General features: G+C 41.6%; 1 protein-coding gene across 13 annotated transcripts in view; it reads right to left on the bottom strand.

Annotated features, from left to right (window-relative positions):
- Positions 1–24,053, bottom strand: part of EBF1 (EBF transcription factor 1) — a 405,899-nt gene that overhangs the window by 139,034 nt on the left and 242,812 nt on the right. For all 13 annotated transcript variants that reach the window (XM_008015160.3, XM_008015161.3, XM_008015162.3 and 10 more), the window contains exon 7: positions 7,091–7,172. In XM_008015160.3, the coding sequence (XP_008013351.1) occupies positions 7,091–7,172 (82 nt within the window). The remainder of the gene's footprint in view (positions 1–7,090; positions 7,173–24,053) is intronic.

Genomic DNA, 24,053 nt, shown 5'->3' with positions numbered 1-24,053 from the left:
CCTGGTAACAGAACCAAACTCCATCTCAAAAAAAAAAAAAAGAGAGAGTTTTTCATCTCCCATCCCACACTGTTTTTCTCTCTCATAATGTCCTGTTTAATTTTCTTTATAGCAGAAATTAGAATTTCTAATATTTGTAATTGTTAATTTTTACACATCTTCATTGTGGCAGCTGATGGCAATTATTCTGCTTACATCCATTTTCTTGTCTTCATGGGCTGCCCAGCTAGACCATGCAAGCCTCCCTGTGGTTGTATATGACCATGTGACTGATTTCTAGCTGATGAAAATGAGCAAATTTGTAAGCCAAGGGTTTTAAAAAGCACATGGCACCCTTCATGTGCCCTTCTCCCATCAGAGGACTTGATAAAGACAGAGGATTCTATAGAATAGGAGAGGCATAAAACAAAAGGATCCCAGGTCCCCAAATAACCTCAAGGACAATACCTGCTCGTCAACAAGGAACACCTGCCTCGTACCATTATATGAGCAAGAAATAACCTTCTGCTGCAGGTGAGCCATTCAATATTATATGGTCTATTTGTTACAAGAGCTAGTATCATCCCAAGAAGAATATAAGTTTCATTAGGTCAAAGACCTTATCTTTCTTGTTCATCATGATAGACTCACCACTTAGCACTTCAATAAATACTACTGAATGCATGCATGCATGCACGTGTGCAGAACTATGTCTTCTACTTACATTCATATATAGTTATAGATCTAATATTTATATGTGAATATAGCTTTATAGCCAATGGAAAAACTTTATTGAAGAGATAAGATGAATTTGGAAATGTATACTTTACTTCAGTCTCCAGGTATTACAGTATCTATTGCAATGACAGCTTGAACCCGATTCTTGTTCTTCCCTTACCACCCTCATTCTGCCAGTCCCCAGAAGTAAAGCTACTGAAAAAGATTTAAATCTTAAGGTTGAATTGTCTGACTCCTGTCAGTTAAAAACCAGACCATGGCATGGTTTTAACATAGTCCTTTGACATCAGCATCTTTTTAGTGTCAAGATGAAGAAATAGGCTTGTTTAGTCAAAAATGAATTTCTCCCTGGGTCATAAGCTATTTCCATCCCCAACTTGCTCCCCTTCTCTGTCCTCCAACCTTCCTCATACTCACCAGTCCTGAGTAAAGCCAGTATCCACTGTTGCATTTAAGCAAATTTCTTACCCTAACCGCAGCCTACGGATTTCAAAAGAAAGCATCCATTGTAAATTTAAAAAAAAAAAAAAAAAAAAAAAAAAAAAAAAGATTGTGCCAGATTTTCTACAAGGTTTATTCCATACTGCCTTAAAGTATGAACACGGCCCAGCTCTGCAGAAAGTGATTAATTTCTTGAAAACACTAAGGTCACACTAATTGACATGACCTGTGTAATTAAGCAATCTCTGTTTACACAGCAGAAGCCCAGCCGCTGTGAAGCTGAGTTTGCTTGACAGAATGTCTTTCCATGTCAAGAGATCAACAACCTTTCTTATGTCCTCCTCAGTCACCTACACAGGCCCCTGATTGCTGTTCAGAGCAGATGCGCTCCGGCGTTGCTATATGAAGATCAGGCTGGCCGGCAAGCATGCAAAGTGAGATGGAGGAAAGCAGCGGCAGTGACCACTGCACAGACCCTGCTTAGGAGGGAAGAGAGGGTGTCTTCAGTCAGATGTGCCAGGACTCAGGTTTTCAGCATAACTGGTAAAAGCCACATTGACATGTAAGGAAGAGACCAGAGACTTTTTGTGCCAGAAAGACACTCTTTCACTCACCCTCAGAAGCAACAGAGACATAAAAATATTCGAAACCAGCCTCCCAATTAGCGTGCTATGAGAAAAATGCTGAAAAGTGTATGTCTTATTCATAAGCAATCTTCAACCAAAATCATTATGACACACACCTCTGTAGCCAGGACAGTTACAGCAAAGACTAATCCTCTCCGTCTTGGTTTGGTCTTAAGACTTGGGAAATGTGGTATGATTTCTTAGCAGACTACTCTGAGATGTCTTGGGGGCACTTTATTCATGCCCCATCTAGGTGAGGGGCTCTCTTGCCTTGGAGAACTGACCAAACCCTTTACAGGTTAAGTGAAGCTCACATTGCCTGCTAAATAATAGCTTGTTTTTCTAAAATCCCTGCAAGTAAAAATTGATAAACACTGTAGCTGTACTCTGGAAAAATGTTCATGTTCCCTCACTTCCACACAACTCTACCCTCTGCATGAGGAACTTTGGTTGTGTGTCAATGTTCTTTATGCAGATGGCACCTTTAGGCTCTATTGGGACAAATACCTCTTTTGAAGATCCCTCTCAGGCTTTCCTGGGATTCCGGTACATATTTATGGGGGGTCATTATGGCTCTCAGATGTTGCAAGATCTCCTTAAAGCCTCACTAAATATCTGCTTACAGACTATGGACAATTTCTTTTTTGTTCCAAAACATCAGAAAATATCTGAGTCAGACTGCTTGGGTTATACCACTGCCTTACCATTCAGTAGATGTGTGACTCTGGGTAAATTGCTTAACTGTTCTAAATCTGTCTCCTCATTTTTAAAACAGGAATAATCCACATTTCCATATTCTTAACAAGGGTATTTTGAAGATAAACATGGTAACTCATGTAAAATACTTTGCACAATGCCTCTCACTAAAGAAGCACCAAATAAATGTTAGCTTTATCATCATCATCGTTACCAATATAAATAGAAGCACATAAAGGTAAACACATGGACACATGCATTTATACACGTGAACATGGAACATGCTGAATATAGACACAGTCATCTTCCCAGCATTTAATGCAGTTAGGAATGAACCAAGACAGAGAACCTAAGAAGCTTGGGATGGAGGCAAAATAAACAAACAGAAAAACACCTGAGGATGACAGTGAGTTCAGTTTGGGGCTGACTGAGTTGAAGTTCCTGGAAATATCCAGCAGACATCTGGACAGTTAGATCTAAACCTGGGTGTCAGGTCTCAGATATTCTGATGCCAGAGTCCTCAATGCATAAATAGTGGTTAAGATGCTGTGAGTGGAGAAGATACTAGAAAGAACCTATAAAATGGGAAAAGATCTGAACCTCAGAAGGAGACTAGGAGAACACCAACTTTTTTAGAAAGGCAAACAAATAGTATCCCTTGTAGGGAGTTCAGAATAAGCGACTGTTGTTACATAATTCAAGAAAAAAAATGGATTCAAAAAGTGTGTAATGGCTGCCAGCATGAAATAATACAGAGAGAGGTAGGAGTAAATAGTCATGAAAGAGAGAAAGACTGAAGAAGAAACAATAAAAGGTTGGGTTAGAGAGATTTGAGGTTTTGCTTTAACTCTTGAGGCAATTCATCCATCCTCTAATTACACAAATATCTATGTACCTGCATGCATGAAAGCCAATGTTGATTGTGTAAAAATAATAAAGAAATGTATTAATGTATAGGGATACAAAATAAAATGTGTCCATGTTCATTCTGCCATGGGTTCCTCCATCCTCTTCTAGGCGGCAAAGAGTGGGTGATGGGAAACAAAGCAGGTTACACCTGAGATCTGATAAGGAATTTGTCATTGTTAATAAAGAAAGACATGGCTCATCTTTAACTCAAAAACTGACTCTATGGTGGCCAAGGTAGCTGCCCCTATTGATCTATTTTAGGACCCATTTGAGAATCACAGGCAAGAGCATTGTCAGTGTCAGAGTTCAGATAAATCATATTTATTTGAAAGACAGTATGGACTTTGTGCTAGGCAGCTCTCACGCTTAATCAAAGTGTGCACTTTTTGGGACAGTGGCACTGTCACCAGTAAGAGCTTGTCAGAGGTTATTAGATATACTAACTCAGTAGTTCTCAGTCAGGGGCCATTTTGCCTCTTCCCTCTCCACCGGGGGACATTTGACAATGTCTGCAGACATTTTTGGGTGTCATGATTTGGAGGTAGATGTTCTCTACTAGCATCTAGAGGGTCGAGGCCACTGACACTGCTAAACATCCTATAATGCATGGGGGCACCCCCAATTCCCCCATAAAAGGATTATCCAGTCTCAAATGTTAACTGTGCCCAGGTTGAGAAACCCTAGACTGAACTCATGATCCATCTTCAGTTTATCACATAGATTTTCTCCAAAGGCTTGCATTTGTATTTTATCACTTACAAATTAGCTATACACGCAAAATAATGCTTTCTTTCATATGTAGTGATATAAGCAGAATCGTCATTTTTACTCCATTTTACAGTTCAGGAAACTGAAGCTCCAAAGGATTGTAAGACTTTCCAGATATCTATGTTATGCCTCCTCCTCTCAGCAGCCCTTCCACTAAACAAAGAATAACTATTTCATTTGCAAAATAGAAGCTTTGTAGATGCTCTCAAAAATAATAGACTAAATTGGTTTCTCATCTTGTATAAGAGGTGTATTTCTATAATTCAACCTTTTTAGACATTTTACTAGTAGGTTCCACAAAGAAAAGAGAGCCCCTGGAAGTTCTACATGAATGCTCTTTTAGGTTTCCAATGTCATCAAAGTCCATCCCAAACTCTGCTGCCCTAAGAGGTACAGCAGAGTTAATCCTGGTATACATTAGGCGTTAGACATGTTTCTTAGACATACATTGTTTCATGCCCAGCTATACTTTGTTCCTAACCCAAGCTTTGGTCAAAAGAAATATAAGGCTCAAGTCAAGACCAAAGCAAGCTACAAAACAGTTTATTCCAAACTTCAGCCTCATGTAGCGAGACCCTAAGCAACACACACTTATAGCACCACATGTGTGGTTTTGCCAGCTTAATTGCAAAGCTGACTCAAACGTAACACAAAAAAATCCTCTATGGGAATGAGAACACCAAGTTTGAAGTCAGAAGATGACCAGAGGAAACATTTTCCAAGAAACTAGAAACCTCCCCATTCCTGACTGGGCGTGGTGGCTCACACCTGTAATTCCAGCACTTCGGGAGGTCGAGACGAGTAGATCATGAGGTCAGGAGATCGAGACCACCCTGGCTAACATGGTGAAACCCCGTCTCTACTAAAAATACAAAAAAATTAGCCAGGTGTGGTGGCAGGCGCCTGCAGTCCCAGCTACTTGGGAGGCTGAGGCAGGAGAATGGTGTGAACCTGGGAGGCGGAGCTTGCAGTGAGCCAAGATCGCCCCACTGCACTCCAGCCTGGGTGACAGAGTGAGACTCCATCTCAAAAAAAAAAGAAACCTCCCCATTCTTGTGTGTCAAGACAAAAGGTGGTGAGGCCAAGATGATGATTTTAGAGAAATACCTCAGAATCTCAGGAGACGTGACTTTTTTTCTACTGCATTTGTTCTTTAATGAGACTAGTAAGTCTCACCTCCTTAAAATAAATCATCTTGGAGACTAAGAGATATTGATATCCCCAATCAACGCTCAAGATCATCTTTCCTTTTTCCCATCAGAGAATGAAGGTGCAGCTAACATTTTTCAAGATCCTCTCAGAGATCATACATTTCAATCTACACTTAAAGCTGACTAAATACACTTAAAAGCATACTTTAAACACCATTCTGTTTCCCTGATGGACCATATGAGCATACATAAATGGATCGTTGCTCTGACAGGGAAACTAACATTGACCATGCAAATAATTTAGCCATGCCATTAGGTGGAGAGCAGCACAAGGGTCTAAAACTTTGCAACTCAAAGTGTGGGCCATGGCTTTGGCATCATACAGGAGCTTGTTAGGAATGCAGAATTCCAGTCCCACCCCAGACCTCTATTAGCATTTTAATAAGATCCTCAGGGGATTTTCAGTGCTTTTAAGTTTGAGAAGCACCACGTCTAGACTCAACAACCTTTCCTAAAATCCAAGAACCATTTTATGTCTTAGAAGTAAATGCGGCTGGGCGCAGTGGCTCACAGGTCAGGCGCAGTGGCTCACGACTGTAATCCCAGCACTTTGGGAGGCCGAGGCGGGCGGATCACAAGGTCAGGAGATTGAGACCATCCTGGCTAACTTGGTGAAACCTCGTCTCTACTAAAAATACAAAAAATTAGCCAGGCATGGTGGCAGGCGCCTGTAATCCCAGCTACTGGGGAGGCTGAGGCAGGAGAATGGCATGAACCCGGGAGGCAGAGCTTGCAGTGAGCCAAGATGGTGCCACTGCACTCCAGCCTGGGCGACAAAGCGAGACTCGGTCTCGGGAAAAAAAAAAAAAAAAAGAAGTAAATGCATTTGTTTGTGAGTCCTCTTCCTTTAGTAAATGTACAATTAAGGACATTTCTGAAACAGAACTGTTATCCATATCATTTTAGAGATGTTATGTTTCCTAACATCTCTGCCCATTTACAATAGGCAGCTACCACTAACAATTTCCAAGATTGGAAGAGGTGAGCAGAGAGAAGCAAAGGAAGAGAAAACCATAACTGTAAAGCAGAGCAGTTTTATCAGTTGTAATCTTTACTGTTTTTTTTTGTTGTTGTTGTTGTTTTTGTGGTTGTTGTTTTGATTTTTTGGTGGGTGGTATAGGGTCTTACTCCATTACCCAGGCTGGAGTGCAGTGGCATGATCTCAGCTGCAACCTCCACCTTCTGGGTTCGAGTGATCTTCCTACCTCAGCCTCCTGAGTAGGTGGGACAACAGGCAAATTCACCACATCCAGCTAACTTTTTTATTTTTCTGTAGGGTTTCACCATGTTGGCCAGGCTGGTCTTGAACTCTTAACCTCAATCTGCCCACCTCAGCCTCCCAAAGTGCTGGGATTACAGGCATGAGCCACTGCACCCTGCCTCTTTATTCTTATGTGCTGGTTTTCTACATACAAAATTTTAGGCAAAGAATGCATCATTTCTATTTACTTTAATCTTTGGGGGTTTAGGTGTGTGAGTCCATTCAGGAAGCCAAAACTAGACTCAAAGAACACCACTGTCGCAACCAGTGAGCACAGGTGGTACAGTTTCCACTCTTCTCTCTTCTAAACAACTCCTAGATCGCAGATACCTGGGGGACCCATGGCCTCAGCTGCTCTTTGCCTCTGGGAAAACAACTACATATCTTCCACCTAAGACTTTTTTATCCTGTCCTGATATTCATGCCATTATTGAGATTCAAGAAAGACAAGTCAGACCCACCTGGAATCTCCGCATGTCACGTGGGTTTCCTGCATTCTTTAGGCAATTTTGGTTACATTTGAGGAAGAATTTCAAGAAGAACCTGTGAAGAAACAAATCATCACGGTTAGCATTTCGGTTTCTGACATGGGAGGGAAAAAAGAGGTAAGTCACCCCTGGGTTGTGCATTTGATTCTCTTTACATGTTTTCTGAAATATTCAGCATGGTGTTAGAGCCAGTATTTAATCTGTGGCCTTAGCCTTTGTTTTGTATCCACGCTGGACCTTCTTTATGACACAAACACTCTCAGCACTGCCAACAGATCTCACAGAAGAATCAAGTTCCAAGGAAGTATTTTCACTCATACAGAGGGAAGGCTTTCATCATAATTTAAGATAGGTTCCAATTGGACATAACTGTCTGAGAATTACTCATGGTCCTCAACAACAACATGGAATTTAAGCCCTATAAACTCACAGATGATGAACTGGCAAATACATGGTGGATGAACACAAGGATTTAGTAAACACTTTTTATCTTAGTCTGTCAAGTAAAATGTTTCAATTAGTAGTACCCATGAGAAATAAGGAAAATTCACAAACTAAACTCCTTTGACTTCTCAAATAGCTCCTGAATGTTTTTTTTTTTAACTGTCTGCTGTAGACAAGAGCTAGCTGTGACTGAATAAAGATTTTCCTGCCTCACTGCCACCTTGGTGTCTGAATTGCTTCTATAGTGAGATTCATGGGTTTTACTCGCTAGGGTGACCAAAGGTCCTAATTTGCCAAGAAAAATCCCAGTTTATACCAGCCATACTGGTGTATGTATTAATAGTGCCTACTTTAACTCTCAAAAATGTCTCGGTTTGGGTGATAAATTATATGGTCACCCTATAACTTTCTGAGTTATTTCTTATGTAACCATCACAGTTGTTAAAGTCTATCATGGAAAAGCAGCAGCTACTAAAAGTGTCATATTCGGGCAATCATGTCGGCCACCTGTAATTAAACCCTCTACCTGCCCAGGTTTGGGAAAAGAAGTATTTTCAAAGATACCTAAGTTTTGCCATCTCTTTTACTACCAGGCCTAGATGTGACGTGCTTGTGGATTTCAGGCCCAAATGTTCCCTAAAAATATCAAAATGCATTAAAATGCTGGTCAACTGAATTCTTGTTGTAATTCAATTCTCTTCCCCTTTCTTCCACTTCAAGTCCACACTGGAGTAAAATCTCTACCTCAACACAAATAGATTATGAAGAACTATCACCCCATGATGCCTCAGTCTGAATTTGGCTCTGACTGCAATGTCTGTCAATCATGTAACACTGGGGTCCTCTATAACAAGGGCACTACACAAAGATATACAGAGTTCAGCCAATTTCTGAACATGAAACTGAGAGAAGTCCCAGATGAATCCCTCTCCTCCGTGGTCTCTTAGAATCTGCCAAGATGGGAATATGTTGTGGCAATCATTCTTTAGAGACAAACAATGGTTTTTTCAATCAACAGAGTAACATTTAAACATGCAAACATCTTCCTAAAATGACTTTTGAACACCACACAACATTGGACTGCCCATCAATGAAAGCAGGCCTCTAAATAATCACTTGCCACTACTTCCAGATTCTCTCCACAGAAGCCAAAGTTGATCAACCCTTTGTCCAAGACAAATGGCATACAGAACACTGCTGAAGCCCAGCTGTGTGAAACAAAATCCAGTTTTGAGCTCCCCTTTCCTGGTTCCAAGACCCACACTGTCCTTGCACAGGACAATCAGCCAGTCACTGATTCCTGCTCACTTTCAATATGATAGATTTGGTACAGGAAGGGGGATTGAGGGAGTGGCCCAAATCCTAAGTGCCTTTACAATGTCTTATTGATCTGAGCTCTCGGAAGGCAAGTGCTGGGTAGCCCTGCTGATCACGCATGGCTTTCAGAAACTATTTAATACAGTGGAGCTGATAGTTGTGATCCTCATATCTTGATGGGGTTCAATCCTATATCCATAGACACTGAAGACATGAAAACTGGCTGCTGCTTTCTAGAACAACCAGTTAGAAGGGCATATTTCTAAGCTACCTCAAGCCCCAGGAGAGGGCTGATTATCACTAAATTGACAACAAGACTGGGTGTGATATGGTGAAAGGCCACAGTCATTAGAAACACCCAGAATAATGAGATTCATATCCTGACTCTGACAGGTACTACCTGTGTGACTTTGGATAAGGAGCTGAACTTCTCTGCACCACACTTTCCTTATCTATAAACTGGTATAATAACAGGCCTTACTGTATGGGGAAATTGTGAATAAGAGATAATGCAGAGTAACAGATACACGGTAGATACGTTGGTGGCGGCAGTCATAAGAAATGGCTTCCATGTATTGGGTGCTTACCTTGTGCTCAGTTCAATGCTAAGAACAAATCCATTTTCTCATACAACCCTCCTAAGTAACCTCTGCTATTAATCCCATTTTATAGATAAGGAAACTGAGATTCACAGTGAAATAACTTGCCCAAAAGCTAGGAAGGCACCTCTGGACTTCCCAAAAAGGAAAATTAATTGAATTACTCAGCAGGATCTGACTCGTCTATAAGAGGATATAAAATTTTTTTAAAATCATCCCTGCATACATAGTGCCCAGCATAAGACCTAGAACCGAGTGAGTTTTCAGTAAATACTTGCTCAACAAAATGGAGTCTAGGGTCTCCAAGGGGTAGAAATGAGGGCGTTTTTTACAGTAAAGGCAGCAGTAGAGTATACTGGGCAAGAGCTTGCATTGGAGCTAAGACAAGCCTGGGTAAATTTCAACAATTCCCTGAACCTCAGTGTTCAATTCAAATTCAGACAGTGTAGCTCCAGAGACTGTACTCTTAACCATCATGATATAGTAATTTTAGTAATGACAGAAGTAGTGCAGTAATGATGTTAATACTAATTGTACCATTGATAGCAATCGTACTGTAACAGCAATTTTGCTAATAAGAGTAAATAAGACTAATCAAACTACTAAGAGTAATTATTAGTATCATGATTTCCACAAACAACAGCAATGTGAACATTATGGAGGTAGACATCATTGCCATTCTCCCTCCAGAGGGCCCCCCTGCTTGCTTCCCCAGGGTTGGTAATATTTGCCGCCTGTGTATGTTTAAGCCATTTGAGCCCAGACCCGACAGCCAGATTCAGGTTGTGCTAGAAGGAGCTGTCAGCACACCCTCTGACTTCTTCAAGTCAGACAACTGCTAGCCACCATGAGGGGGTCCATCTGGTGCCAAAATGAATTTTGAAAGACAGGCAAACAGGACACCAGCTCTGCCAGGGAGAAACAGAATCAAGGGAGCAGGGGATCTTCTGCCTCAAAGATGAGCCGGGGCAGGGCGCCTGTCAGCAGCCCATCGTTAGCACAAAAGCTATGCCGGGCACACACCAGATCTCTGTTACCCTAAGCTGGCCTGTCACTTGGCATGCTGGCAGAGTCCCCCGCCTCCCCCCTCAACAGTGGATCACTTGCTGAAATTGAAAGCTTGACCATCTGTCGTGGGGAAGACACGGCCGTCAACTGGTGCCTGAGGCCTCACACAAGCCCTTATGTGGCAAAGACGCTCTGAAGGGCCAATTCTTTTGGGGAAAGCCAACCCTACCCCAGAGGGAGCCTCAGAAATTCTTTCAAAGTTTTCCCCTAAGTAAAAGCCAAGGGCCTGACCCTTTCGGATTACACTTCCTTAAAGGAACTGAGAGGAGTTAGAAGGAGGAGTTAAAAATATCCCCACTGAGAGACAGACATGGCACACGAATTTGGGGGATGACTTATCAGGCTAAGTTTGTAAGGCCTTTGTAAACCAGGGGACACGTGCACGTCTGCTGGCCTACGGAGAAGATCTCAGATTCCGAGGGGGCTTTTAACAAAGTGGAGGTTATTGTAACTCAAAACCTCACTTTTGTCTAATGAATTGCCGCATTTTGTGAGGCGGGTGTGTTTGATAAAGTGTTGTCAGGAGAAAAAGTGTGGCAGCCTTACCCCAACTGTGGGAAACTGACCCGCAGCAGGACAAAGCCCCTATTGACCCTGTAGAGTTCCAAGGAGTTCCATAAACTCCAGGAAACAGCCTGACCGGGATCAAACTCCTTTTTAACTCAAGTCTTTTTTTTTTTTTTTTTTTTTTGAGGGGGGAGGGAAGGAGGTAACGAGAAACTCGACATCTTTCTGTTAACTTTCAGTACGAATAATATCTTGTGTTCATGTAATGCGTTAATTATTCAGAGCACTTATATTCCCAATATCTCACTAAATCCTCATGGAATTTCTATAAATTAGGCACACCAGGAATTATCAAAGCCATTCGAAAGGCAAGAAAACAAAGACAACAAAATTAAGGGATTTATCTACAGTCAACAACCAATCTCGTAAATTGACCAAAAGCACTAGTCATGGTTTGTGTTTTCCATGAACTCTAGGATTTTATAAGTGATCTTAACCATCACTTAGTCTAACCTCATCCTTTTGCCTGTGAGAAAAATGAGGTATCAGAAGACATGACAATATTCACGTAGTTAATAATGAATATCAGAGCTGGAACTGTAATCCACATGTCCTGATGTCTAGTTATATGATTTTCCCAACATAATATTAGCTTCTCAAGCCAATCCTGTAAGAGCTGTATGCCTGCGCTCTTAAACTGTTTACTCTACTACCTCAAATGGGAAAGTGACAGTCATAAAACCAAAAGTGACATCCTATTAAAAGTTGTATTTAGGTTCATCAATCAGGCCAGTGTAGGACATGAGCCCATCATGGAACTAACTGAAGCCAACACAAACATTTGTAGAACAAAATTGCTTATTCAATGACATACCTGTATCACCTTTTACCAACCAACAGATATTAGTATCTAGTTTGACTAGCTTCCATGTGACTAGCATGGTACTCAAGACCAAAAGGCACCTCTGGACTCCCCAGAAAGGAAAATTAATTGAATTACTCAGCAGGATCTGACTCGTCTATAAGAGGATATAAAAATTTTTAAAAATCATCCCCGCATACATAGTGCCCAGCATAAGACCTAGAACCGAGTGGGTTTTCAGTAAATACTTGCTAACTAAATGGAGTCTAGGGTCTCCAAGGGATAGAAATGAGGGTGTTTTTACAGTAAAGACAGCAGTAGAGTATACTGGGCAAGAGCTTGCATTGGAGCTAAGACAAGCCTGGGTAAATTTCAACAACTCCCTGACCCTCAGTGGCTTCATTAAAACATGAGAATAATAGTACCTCTCTCCTAGGATCACTGTGCAGCTTTCACCATAATTCTAGCTCTACTCTTTAATTAATTGGGTGACTTTAGATAAATTATTTAACCTCTCTGTGCCTCAATTTTCTCATCCGTAAGATGGGAGGAACATTAGAACCTACTTTAAAGAGTTAAGAGAATTAAATGAGCTAACATACATGGAGTGTTGAAATAGAACCTGCCATAGAGGAAGTGATAATTCTTTTCAGCATCATTTATCCCTGGCAACTGCTCACTGCCTAGCACTCAGAGATGTTGAGATTTTCAGATACAAAAAGTATTCTTCTCTCTTTAAATGTTAAGGTCAAGAAAAGAAGCAAAGACCTATGTACCCAATGAGAACTATAGGTTTCATTGAATGACCTACAAAAAGAAGAAGAAAAAAAAAAGAAGAAGAAACAACCACCAAAGAAAGATAATAATGACTACAGCAGCTTTACCCAAAGGCTAAGACACATAAAGGAAAGGGATAGTGCCTTAAATCGTGGAGGACTCCAGCTAGTCAGAACTGAAGGGCACACACAGAAAAACTGCCCATTAGGCAACAGCTTGTACATCATTAATTATTATGCAAAGCATTGCAATCAATCTGGGCTGAGCAGGTTGAGTTTTTACCTCCCCCAACCCAAATTCTGAAAAATCACGTTTGGATTTTTGCAGCTGCTCTCATAATGTCCATGCTGGACAGGAAAAGCATCAAGGCACACCTAAACCAAGACATAAAACCCCCATTTGCAATCTTAAGGCTCTTCGAAAGTTTTTCTTGACTTATGCCTGCAGATGGTTCTGTGGCAGATGATCCTTCCCGAAGATATTCAGGACACGGAGACTTGCTCTGGCCCAATGCAGGAAACAGCTATGTGGAAACAACTGTGGGGTCCTTTCTATATGAAGTCCAAGCTGTTCCCACCCCACACACTGGAGGGTAGACAGCAAAATGCCTCATGATTAAAAGGACCTCTTTGGAAAAGTTGTTTCCATAGATGACACCATCACCTTTGCTTTGAACAAGAAATGCAGAACCTCTTGCCTCCATGACCAAGTCTACTGCCCAGAAATAACCAAGGAAGTCTTTCTAAGAGTATAAGGATTCCTTCTCAAATTGAAAATATTGAACCAAAAAGCACCTATCCCTACCCAGCCCACCTGAGCTGCCAGGGTCTTTCTCTGAAATGTCATCACTACCTCCTGGTAGCCTTCAAAGACACAGAGCTCCACGAAGAGGTAAACAAGAGTTTCACGGCCCTGAAAAATGGATCTCCCTTGCAACAGAGTAGGCCAAAACAGTGAGAAGGAGAAAACTCTATTTTCAATGTCAAAGAAAGCGTTTTGGTTCCTAGCACACAGAAGTAGTTGTAGAGTACAGTTCATCCATGTGAAAATCTGATACCCATAACGCTGCCAAAATCCCAGGATGCTACAAGGGCAGGCTGAGGAGGCCGAACCCATGTAAGGGTAAAGGTTGCTCACTGCCGGGCTGACTTCCTCTCCTTTTCTGATATTAACATGCACTCCTGAGAGAGACCCTCTTTGACTTAAGTACCGATCACTCTGTTTGAGAGGTGGGGTGAGCAGAAACGGGACGAATAAGATCCTGGGGGGAATTCTGCACAGATGAAGCAAATTCTCTCCTCTCTCCCAGCAGTGGAGGGTGGAATGGTACCGAGTTGTGGCACTATCTTGGGATCCCAGGGGGAGAGCATGTGGCTGCCCCTATTCTTGGCCACTGACTTCAAGAAGTTTACCTTTTCTGCTGGCCAAGGTCCTTTAGATCTTGGGCATTTCTGGAAAGTGTTCTCAGCCTGAAGGGATGAACATGATCAACCTGAAAAGCATTCATTACCTCAGAGCTCAGAGTATGCCCTTGAGGGAAGGGCATCATTCGTGGCAAGAATTAAAAAAAAAAAAAAAAAAAAAAAACGAGATGGTGTTGTCATAGCACAGCAGCCAATGAAATAATTTAAAAATAGTTTTAAGGAAAAGGACCCACTCCACATAGGTCTCCCCATATTAGAAGTCAAATCTGAAAGGCAGGAAAAAGGCTCGAGACAGTGAATAGGTAGAGGACAGGACAACCAACCAGTGGCCAATGGGGAAAGAAAAAATTACAGTTTCTTAGAAATGACACAGAGAAGGGAAGTTAGAGCAAGGGTGCTGTAGCTTAACACTGACTTCTGGCTATCTGGCCCAACTTACTCCCCTCGCAAGGTCTGACTGGAAATTTAAGAGAGAAAGAATTCTACATTCACGTGTAGTAGAGAAGATGTTTATCCTCAGGGATGCTCTTTTACACAGATTACTCAAATGCCAAGTGTTTCTTGCCAAAACATATTAAGGTGCAAACTCTGGCCCTACGCGGACATTTGAAGTCATCCTAGTGCTTTGAAATGTGGCAGGAATGAGGCAGATCACAAAATCAAGTGTCTGTCTGTCCTTCTTGGAACTGGAGACAGACTGAGGACATATTTGTTTTAAACTGTTTCCATTGCAAGGAACCCAATTTCTACTGGGAATCATGGCCACAGAGTTCCTGCAGACCTAGGGACAGGTTTTGAGCAAAGGTATCAGGCCTTGCACTTCTGGGTTACTGGTGCAAATCTTTCCCCAGGTTGAAAAGGATGCACAGGCAGGTGGCAACTTTGCTTCAGTAACAGTGACCCACCCCACAAAGCCAAGCATAAAAAATGAGGCAGGAGGAGCCTCAGCTCCTCAACTTAGCAGTTAATACAGCAAACATAAGCACTACAACATGTGTAAGGCCCTGTCCTGAGTGCTTTGTATGTATTAATTTATTTACTCTGCACAACAGTTCTATGAGATTCTACTTCTTTTCTCATTTTACAGATAATGCTATCGAGAGATAAGGTAATCTGCCCAAGGTTTCACATCTAGTAACAAGTGTTGAACATAGGCAGTTTGACTCCAAAGCCCACATCCATTAAACTATATTCTTTACATGAGATATATATATATCACTGGAGTGTGGATCATTGACCATATCTGGCTATATTCTTATTATCATCACCAGACTCATTTGAAATTACAACTGAAGCCAACATAATCATTTCACTAGAAATGCCAGCACTTTCACTAGATTATAGCAAGTTATAGATTTTAATATTTTTTGATTTTGCTCCCAACCACTCTCACCCTATTTGTGATCCCTCAAATGCATTTTAACCGTAATGAAAGACCAGTGGGTGATCTGGTAACAGAACCAACCCAAACATAGAGAACAGTGGCCAAAACAAAACCAATATAACCTGGTTCTCTTGGGAAGAGTCAATGAACATCATCGTAAGGATTAAATTATACTATATGTAGTTATGATTGTCATCAGTCACTACCTTTGAATGTCTTTCATGCAGACAGAAAGCCAGAGGTTGAAAATGAACAGCTTTTAATATCTCCTTGTTCAATACACATGTGTTTAGCATTTTAAAGCAGATTCATTTAGAATCTCATGTTAGAATTTCACTTTTCCCTTCTAAGGACTCAGAGGGTTTCGATATTAACTTCCCCTGTGGAGGTGACAGATGTCAGAGAGAGATCAAGCAGTTCAAGTCCACAGTAACGGGGGGGCATACAGTTCTGCCTGGATGCTCAACTTATGGTTCTTTACAAGACTTCATAAAGTACAAATGTTCATTGTCACACATTCATTCACTTACTCAACCAACAGACCTTTCCAGAGAGTCCAATATGTACCGATTCTTCTCACTCAATACCAATTTTACTAAGAGCACCATGACTTTGATTCAAGTTTTTCTCCAAAAGAAAATAATAAAGAAGACAACTCCTTACATTCAAATTCCCAGGAAAACTTTTGACTCTTAGGATGATAGAGTATTCGAGTAATTGCCAAGGAAGATTGAAAACTTTTAAAATATTAATCTGTTGTGGGTGTTCTGGCAGGGGCTGGATCAGTGAATCTTTCAAAGTCCCTAATAATGCCAAGAATGTGCTCTCCTACTCTTCACCTTTCAGCATTCTTTGTTTAAGTCACACTGAGCTACATCCTGTGCCCTGAACATGAAATCTCCTTCCTGCCTTCACCATAGGCTGCCTCCCTGGATCTGAAATGCCTCCCTCACTCCCACACCATCTCAGCTTCCCATCATCCCACTTATCCCTCCAGGTGCGGTATAAATGTACTGAGCCCATGAAACCTTCCCAGATACCCGGAGCTAGAATTAATCCCTGCCACCTACACTCTGTTGCAGCACTTGTCGCACTTGGTCTTCACTGCAAGGCCTGCAGTTGCTTGTATAATGATCTGCTCCTCCATGGCACCACCGACTTCTGATAGTGCCTTTCCATTCCAGACAGCTCCCTGCACAGCTGTAATACACAGCTGACTTAAACTAGCTGCAAATATTAATGGTGGTTAGCTTTGAATTATAGCACAAAGATTATGTCTTTCTTCTATATTTTCTGAATTTTCTATGAATACGCACTACTTTAATGAAATAAACAACTGCACTGTAAAACTTGAAGTGAATATCATTCAGCACAGAACCTAGGGATGTTGGCCCCATTCTGCAAGGAATAAATTAAGAACTAAAGATTACGAGTGGCTTTCTCAAAGTCTCTATGCTCTAAGGTTTACCATTTTACTCAAATGTGAACAGTTAAGAGCTATCCATCTCACACTCTGTAAAATGTAGATCATTTATTCGTTTCCTATTGCATAATTCATACCTAAGTATCAACTGGGAAGGCTCCACACCATTGGTGTCCTTAACTTCCTACTTTATATTTTAAACTTTGGTGCTGAGAAATTTTTATCTCTAAGTTAAACCTGCCATTGTTTTCCCAACATTCGAGTGTAACCCAAAGGAATAAAAGGCCATGTAACTAAAGTCTGTTTAGTTCCTTCACCAAAATTCTACAGATCATTCTGCTGACTTTTGTTGAAACCCTTAGTTAAAACTCTTAATGATTTACTATTTCTTTATTCAGTCTATTTTCTAAGGTTATCTATTTATTCAGTCTGTCCTTCATTCAATAAGTATTTATTAAGCACCTACTTTGCACCAAAGAGAAGGCATACAACAGATAACCCAGTCCCTTCCCTTGTGAAAGTTCACTGAAGTACAGTTCTCAGGCTGTCTTCATCAGAATTACCTGGGAAACTTGCCCTGGTAGAGAGAAACCGGGAACTCTATGCAAATTTCTGTACATACTCTTTCTTGTGGGATGAGTCCACTTGGACCAGAGGGGCATTCGAAGAATTTTGATGCACACTAAAGTTTGAAAATTGATAGCTAGTTGATTCTTAAAATTAACAATAATATCAATAGTATATGATAAGTGAAATGATGGAGCTATATACCAGAAATCGTGAATTGCCTGAGCATCTCATCATGTGTAATTGAAATTCAGCATAAAAACTTAAGTCAGGGCGGACTCGGTGGCTCACACCTGTAATCTCAGCACTTTAGGAGGCTGAGGCACCTGGATTGCTTGAGGTCAGGAGTTTGAGACCAGCCTGACCAACATAGTGAAATCCCATCTCAAAAAAACAAAACAAAACACCTTTAGTCAAAATATTGCTGAGTAGAAATAACAATAAAATTTCCCTACCCATCCTCTCTTATCCCAGTTCAAGCTGCAGGGAAAGGAAAAGGTTCTTAGTCAGACATGATGGCTCATGCCCATAATCCCCACAATTTGGGAGGCAGGTGGATCACCTGAGGTCAGGAGTTTGAGACCAGCCTGGCCAACGTGGTGAAACTGAAAATACAAAAATTAGTCTCTACTAAAAATACAAAAATTAGCCAGGCATGGTGGTGCACACCTGTAATCTCAGCTACTCAGGAGGCGGAGGCAGGAGAATCATTTGAACCCAGGAGGTGGAGGTTGCAATGAACCGAGACTGGGTGACCGAGTAAGACTTTGTCAAGAAAGGGAAGAAGGAAAGGGAAGGAAAGGGAAGGGAAGGGGAAGGGGAGGGGAAGGGGGAGGGGAGAAGGGAACGGAAGAAAAAGGAAGTAAAGGGAAGAGAAAGGAAGGGAAAGGGAAAGGGAGAAGAGGGGAGGGGAAGGGTGTGGAGGGGTGGGGAGGGGAAGAGTGGGGAAGGGTGGGGAGAGGAAGGGAGGGGAAGGGGAGAGGGAGAGGGAAGCGGAGGGGAGGGGAGGAGAGGGAAGCGGAGGGGAGAGGAGGGAAGCGGAGGGGAGAGGAGGGAAGCGGAGGGGAGGGGAGGGAAGCGGAGGGGTGGGGAGGGAAAGGGTGGAGAGAGGAAGGGGAAAGGGGTTCCTGTTTGCCAGAGAAAGCTGATATTTGGAAACTGTGCATCAAGGAAAATAAATAAACTCACTTTTCAACCAAAAAAAAAAAAAAAAAAAAGTACATATAGACAAAAGGGATCAACTGAAAAAGCTATTCCTCAAGGGAAGGAAAAAAAAGGCACAGAATCTTGCTAAGGATGAAAGTGTTTTGAAACTATTTTAAATAATCATTATCCTTTTAATATTCACCATATCTGTCTGTTCACTTTTCCCAGCATACCTTCCCTTGTCCCAATCTCAGCATCTTCATGTGTTGCCTGCCATCCCCTGGCCTCACACATCATTGAGGATAATGAATTTAACTTGAGCAATGGATTTCATTGAAAAAAATCTCTGCATCCCAACACGCCACACACAAGCTGAGCTCAGATAAAAACAAGTGACTCCTTAATTTGGATTTAAAGCTCAGGACCAGTCTACAAATAAAAATGACCAGTGAGCATCATGCCCACAGAGCACTGACAATAATCTGTGCTCCAAATTATTCTAGTCTATATTATGGACGATCCAATAAGCCTGTGTGTTCTAGTCCATAAAAATATAAGAAGAAATTTATCATTTTGAAATCATAATGCAAAATAGAGTCTGACACTTTATTAAGCACTATTTCTCATGATCTCATAAGGATGCTGATGGAAAATGAAACTAAAGCAGTATCAGAGACGAACAATGACAGCATTTAGACTTCCTGAGGGTGCTTTGTAGCTCACAGGTCACTCGCTTGCCCTCCCCATGTGTCACTTTTGAACAGCTTCAGTTTAAACCTGAAACACTGGAAACATAATTCTGAAAAAAACTTTCATTTTATCACAAAATTGGTTGATCATTTACTAAAACGAAGAATGCTGGAATGGGATAAGAAATGATCTAATCCAGATATTCTTAACCTGCAGTCAGTGGGTGGTCTACATGGCATCCATGATCACCCCAACATTGTATGCAAACTTTTGTATACTTGTTTTCCTGTGGAATGGGTCCAGAGGCTTCAGAAGATGATGGAAGGAGTCTAAATTGACTGCCAGAATCCTTTTTATTCTGTTTTGATAACAGTCTGCTATTCTCTTTTTAGAGAACATCTTCACCCTCATTCAACAGTCTTTACATTTCAACAGCATAAACACATTCCACACTTGGACCAAAGGGGCACTTGTGGTCTAGACCTGGCCAGTTAGAGGATCATAACCCCCAACTATACAACTGCTTTAGAGACTGGCGTGTGACCCAAGTCAAACCAATCAGGCCCTATCTGAGCTAGTCTCAGGACTTTTGTTTGGGTGGCTTTAAAAAAAGAGATGAAATTTCCATTTATTAGAGTTGAACCCAAAAAGATGTGCAGCTGGGGTTGCTGGAAAATTCAATACATTTGGGATGAATCTAAAATAGAATATAATCCATTCATATTCCACCTAGTAGAAATCACTGGAAAAGTGAGCTTTCATAGGTGGGGAGGAGAGAAGGTAGGAAGAGCTTACATCATACAATGCCCTCCAAGAAAGGTAAGGAGAAGTGGAGAAGGAGATGTGCTGAGAGGGTGGCAGGAGACGAGACAATCTCAAAAATGTAAGAGAGAGAATATTCAGTAGAGTGCTGGTAACTTTTAGGCTCCACAACTTCAATATTCTTAAGACTATCACATGCACACACGCACACACACTCACATACACGCACATTTATGTATATATTTTTTATTTCTCATACAGAATTGCCGTTAACTTTCAAAATGATAGAAGCTTTTAAATTCAGAGTCTCAAACTCAGATCCTGCAGAGCCCAGGAAGGTTAATCAATGAGTGAGCTAGGCTGCATGTAAAACCACAGAGAGTACTGGGAATTATCAGAACTCAAGTGCCAATGTCTTGTCTTCAGGGACAGCTTGACTCTTCTCCAGCCAACTGACTCCACAGAGCAATATGGGTACAGTGTTGTCAGACCCTCCTATTTGAAGAGAAGCTGGAAATACATATTGTTAAGTGTGAAATTTGCCAATCTTCCAAACAACAGAAGGGCCAGACAAAACAAATCTGGTAGAGGGATGCAGTTTGCATCTCCTACCCTAAACTGTAATAACCAAAGTGGCAGCAAGTAATTTGTCTGCAAGACTAGGGCAGGGCCACTTTGTGCCCATTTTAAAATAAAAACAATAACAAAACAAGGACCCCTGTGGCTCCACTAAATGGGACTCATTAAAAAACAAACAGTTCTTGCTCTTGAAGCAATGGCGTGTTTTGTTTGTTTTGTTATTTTTAAGGATTCTGTCACTTGAAATTCAGAGGTAGTCAAGCTTGATTTTCTCCCAGACCTTTGGCAGCTGACGGGTTGGGTGAAGGGAGACATTGGGAAAAGCATCTGGTCCCAGAAGCAAAAGTGAAGGCAGTGCATATTTACCAGCATGAGGCTGTCCACAGACAGTGAATAGAAACACAGGGAAAACCTCCAATACCCACCTGTTCACAGCTGGATTTCCCAGGGCACTTAATTTAATCAGAAGCAGTAAGTTTTAGTAGCATTTTACAACCAATTAACCATGCAGGAAACAAAACAACTGACTCGGTGCCTTCCTCCCTGCTTCTAAAGAGCCTGTGGCCTCAAAGTCAGCAATTTGGAACTCTCTGTATGGAAGAAGACGCCATCAAACCCAGCACAAACAAGTTTTTTCCCTTCCTACACTTAATGGGAGGACACTTGAATCTGGCCAGGCCTTGTTGGCATGGGAATCACTCCCATTTTCACATAAAGAGCCCCCATTTTGGTTAGCATGTGCCAGGCACCAGGCATTTACGCAATCATTCCAGTGAATCCTTACCACCACACCTGTGTTAGGGCCTACTATATTCCCATCTACAGATGAATGTACTGAGGCAAGGGGAATTGGTAAAAGAGCCCAAGGTCACACGTAAATGAAAGAACCAGGATCTGGGCCCAGAATATATTGTTCATAACAGAGAGCAAAATCTTAGCATAGAACTCACTGATTTCCCCTGCACTGAGTTAAAAGTAAAACCATGTGGTAAGAGCCAGCTCCTGGTATTAATGGGGATAAACTTCCTTGTATCAAAAACAGGTATTCAAACTTATGCTAAATTCTATAGGCAATAATTTTCCACTAAATCAATAATGATTTTTAAAAACAGGCTCTACCCTTTTAAACTGTGCATCACTTTAAAAAAAATCATTTCTAACTTTTCTTTAATTGATCCTCACAAAAAGTCTTGAAGTATATGACAGGGAGTGGATAAAGTCACTTCCATTTGATAGATGAATCTACTGAAGCTCCAAGAAGTCAGGTGTCACAGCCAAGGTCACCCAGCTGATTAGTGGCAGCCTCTGCTTGCTACTCATGAGCACCCCAGCCATGGGAGCTACTTTTCATATCACAGACATGCCAAGCTCTTCCCCACCCTGGGTCCTGGAGGGATCTGGCCCTAGCTCTCTCCCATCCTTCAGGTCTCTGAGACGTCATCTCCCCAGGAATATCTTCCTATATCCTACCTCAGTGGTCCCCCTCTCATTCCCCATCACTATCACACCCAGATCCTATTATAGTGCTTGGCATCTGGCAGTCAAATATTTGCTAAGTGAATGAGTAAGTAAATTAATGCCTGATGACATCTCAACTTTCTGAATTTTCTAACTCATAATAGTGACTATGCATCAGGCCTTACTCCCCAGCACCTCTGGTCATCTGTAGAGTAACACATGAAAACAAATCCTGCCCCAGCAATACTTAAGGACCCACCTCCTGAAATGAGACCATGGTAAGACACACCCTGCCCTGCCCCAAACACACACACTTGTTCTTCAATGTCTTTCTCAGTTGACTCCAGGCTAGATTCTTAAGTATGGCAGGAAGAGCCACACAAAGGGGAGGGTATACGCAAAATTGGTCATAAAACAATCATTTATTAGAACAAAGTAGAGAGTCTTCAAAGTTAAGAAGAGAAGAAGCTACAGGCAGGTATAGTAGGCTACAATAGAGGCCCCTAATTCTTCTCTGAGTTTTCATCCCTGTCTCTGGGGTTCTTCTGCTGATGGCTACCAGATGTCAGAGAGGGGCCTTTGAGAGAAACGTGACACAATCCTGCACCCCAGTTTAAGCAAAACGGTGTGCTGAGAGAGCACTGGGTCTGCTTGAATCTAGTATGTGTTCCCTCTCAACCAGTCTACTTCCAAAAACATTTCCTGAACCCTGAGAGTGTTTTGAGTGTTATTTTTGATATGGAAGGCTCTTCTCTTACAAAGATAATGATGACAAATTGTTCTCAAAGTGAACAGCCTGGGAAAATATGGGATTTTATGTATTTTTCCTTGAACTATGGAATCAAGTTTGCCTGCACATTCTAGCGGTGTGGTGATTCTTAGCCAAGATGACTCAGAATACCAATTTCCTTTTGATGACGGTTGATTCTTTTAGAGGGAAAGATTGCTCCAAAGTAGCCTAACTGAATACTTTACCAAGTGCTAGGCTTTAGAAAACTAATGAGTTAAGCATAGCTAATGTTTATACTACATTTAGTACATTTTTTTAGTCCTCACAGCAACCCTATGCTCCCCCGTCCACTCACCCTGCCTCCATTCCTGTCCCAGGGCTCCAGGTAAGAAACCAGCTGAATCACAGGGAGAATTAAGTAACGTGCCTGCCAACAGATAGCTCATGGCAGGTTCAGACAAGATTCGAATGCAGAGTCTCACTAGACAGCTTGTTCTCAGAAGAACTGTAACTGGGCTGAGAACCTGGGTTCCCTTTACCACTGTAGGGTACAGCAATATGCCTGCACTGGCAGCTACCATAGTTCCCTCAGTCCTTAGACACTACATGGTAAAATCTGGCAACATGCCTTAATTAAAAAAATTGAGAAAAAAACAAAACAAAACAGCAACTACAAAAAACCCTTTCTTCTGCCCTTGAAGCAATCACTTCCTTCCTTCGTGATCTGGAACAAAACTACCTTTGCCATCTTCTCTCTCCTACTCTCTACCTCAGAGAGTATGTTGATCTGAAGACCAACAGGGTTGGTTGGATCTAACCCTGTTAGACTCTGCATTCCCTCAGCACCCCTTCTACTTGGCCAACTCAGTAGTTTTGCCAATGCTGTGACTCTCTCCTTGCAAACTTTCTCTTCACCTCTCCCAACCCTTCTCATCTGAACAACACATCATCCCATCCATCAAATGTCACATGCACTGGGGCACTCCCCTGGTTGTCCCCCAAAATCTCCCCAAACTCTCTCCTCTGTGCTTCTGCTACAATTAATATGTTGCAAAATATCAAGTTTCATATCTCTGTTGCCCCTAGAAACAAGTTCCTACCCATTCACAATGACATAAGTTTTTCTAAGATTGAAGTCCCAAAGACCAAATTTCACTCACATTCCAAGTAGAATCTTTTTGGTGCTGTTAATCATTGGA

Source organism: Chlorocebus sabaeus, chromosome 23 (genome assembly GCF_047675955.1).
Source record: "Chlorocebus sabaeus isolate Y175 chromosome 23, mChlSab1.0.hap1, whole genome shotgun sequence".
Lineage (NCBI taxonomy): Eukaryota > Metazoa > Chordata > Mammalia > Primates > Cercopithecidae > Chlorocebus > Chlorocebus sabaeus.
This window is presented reverse-complemented; position numbering and strand designations above follow the sequence as displayed.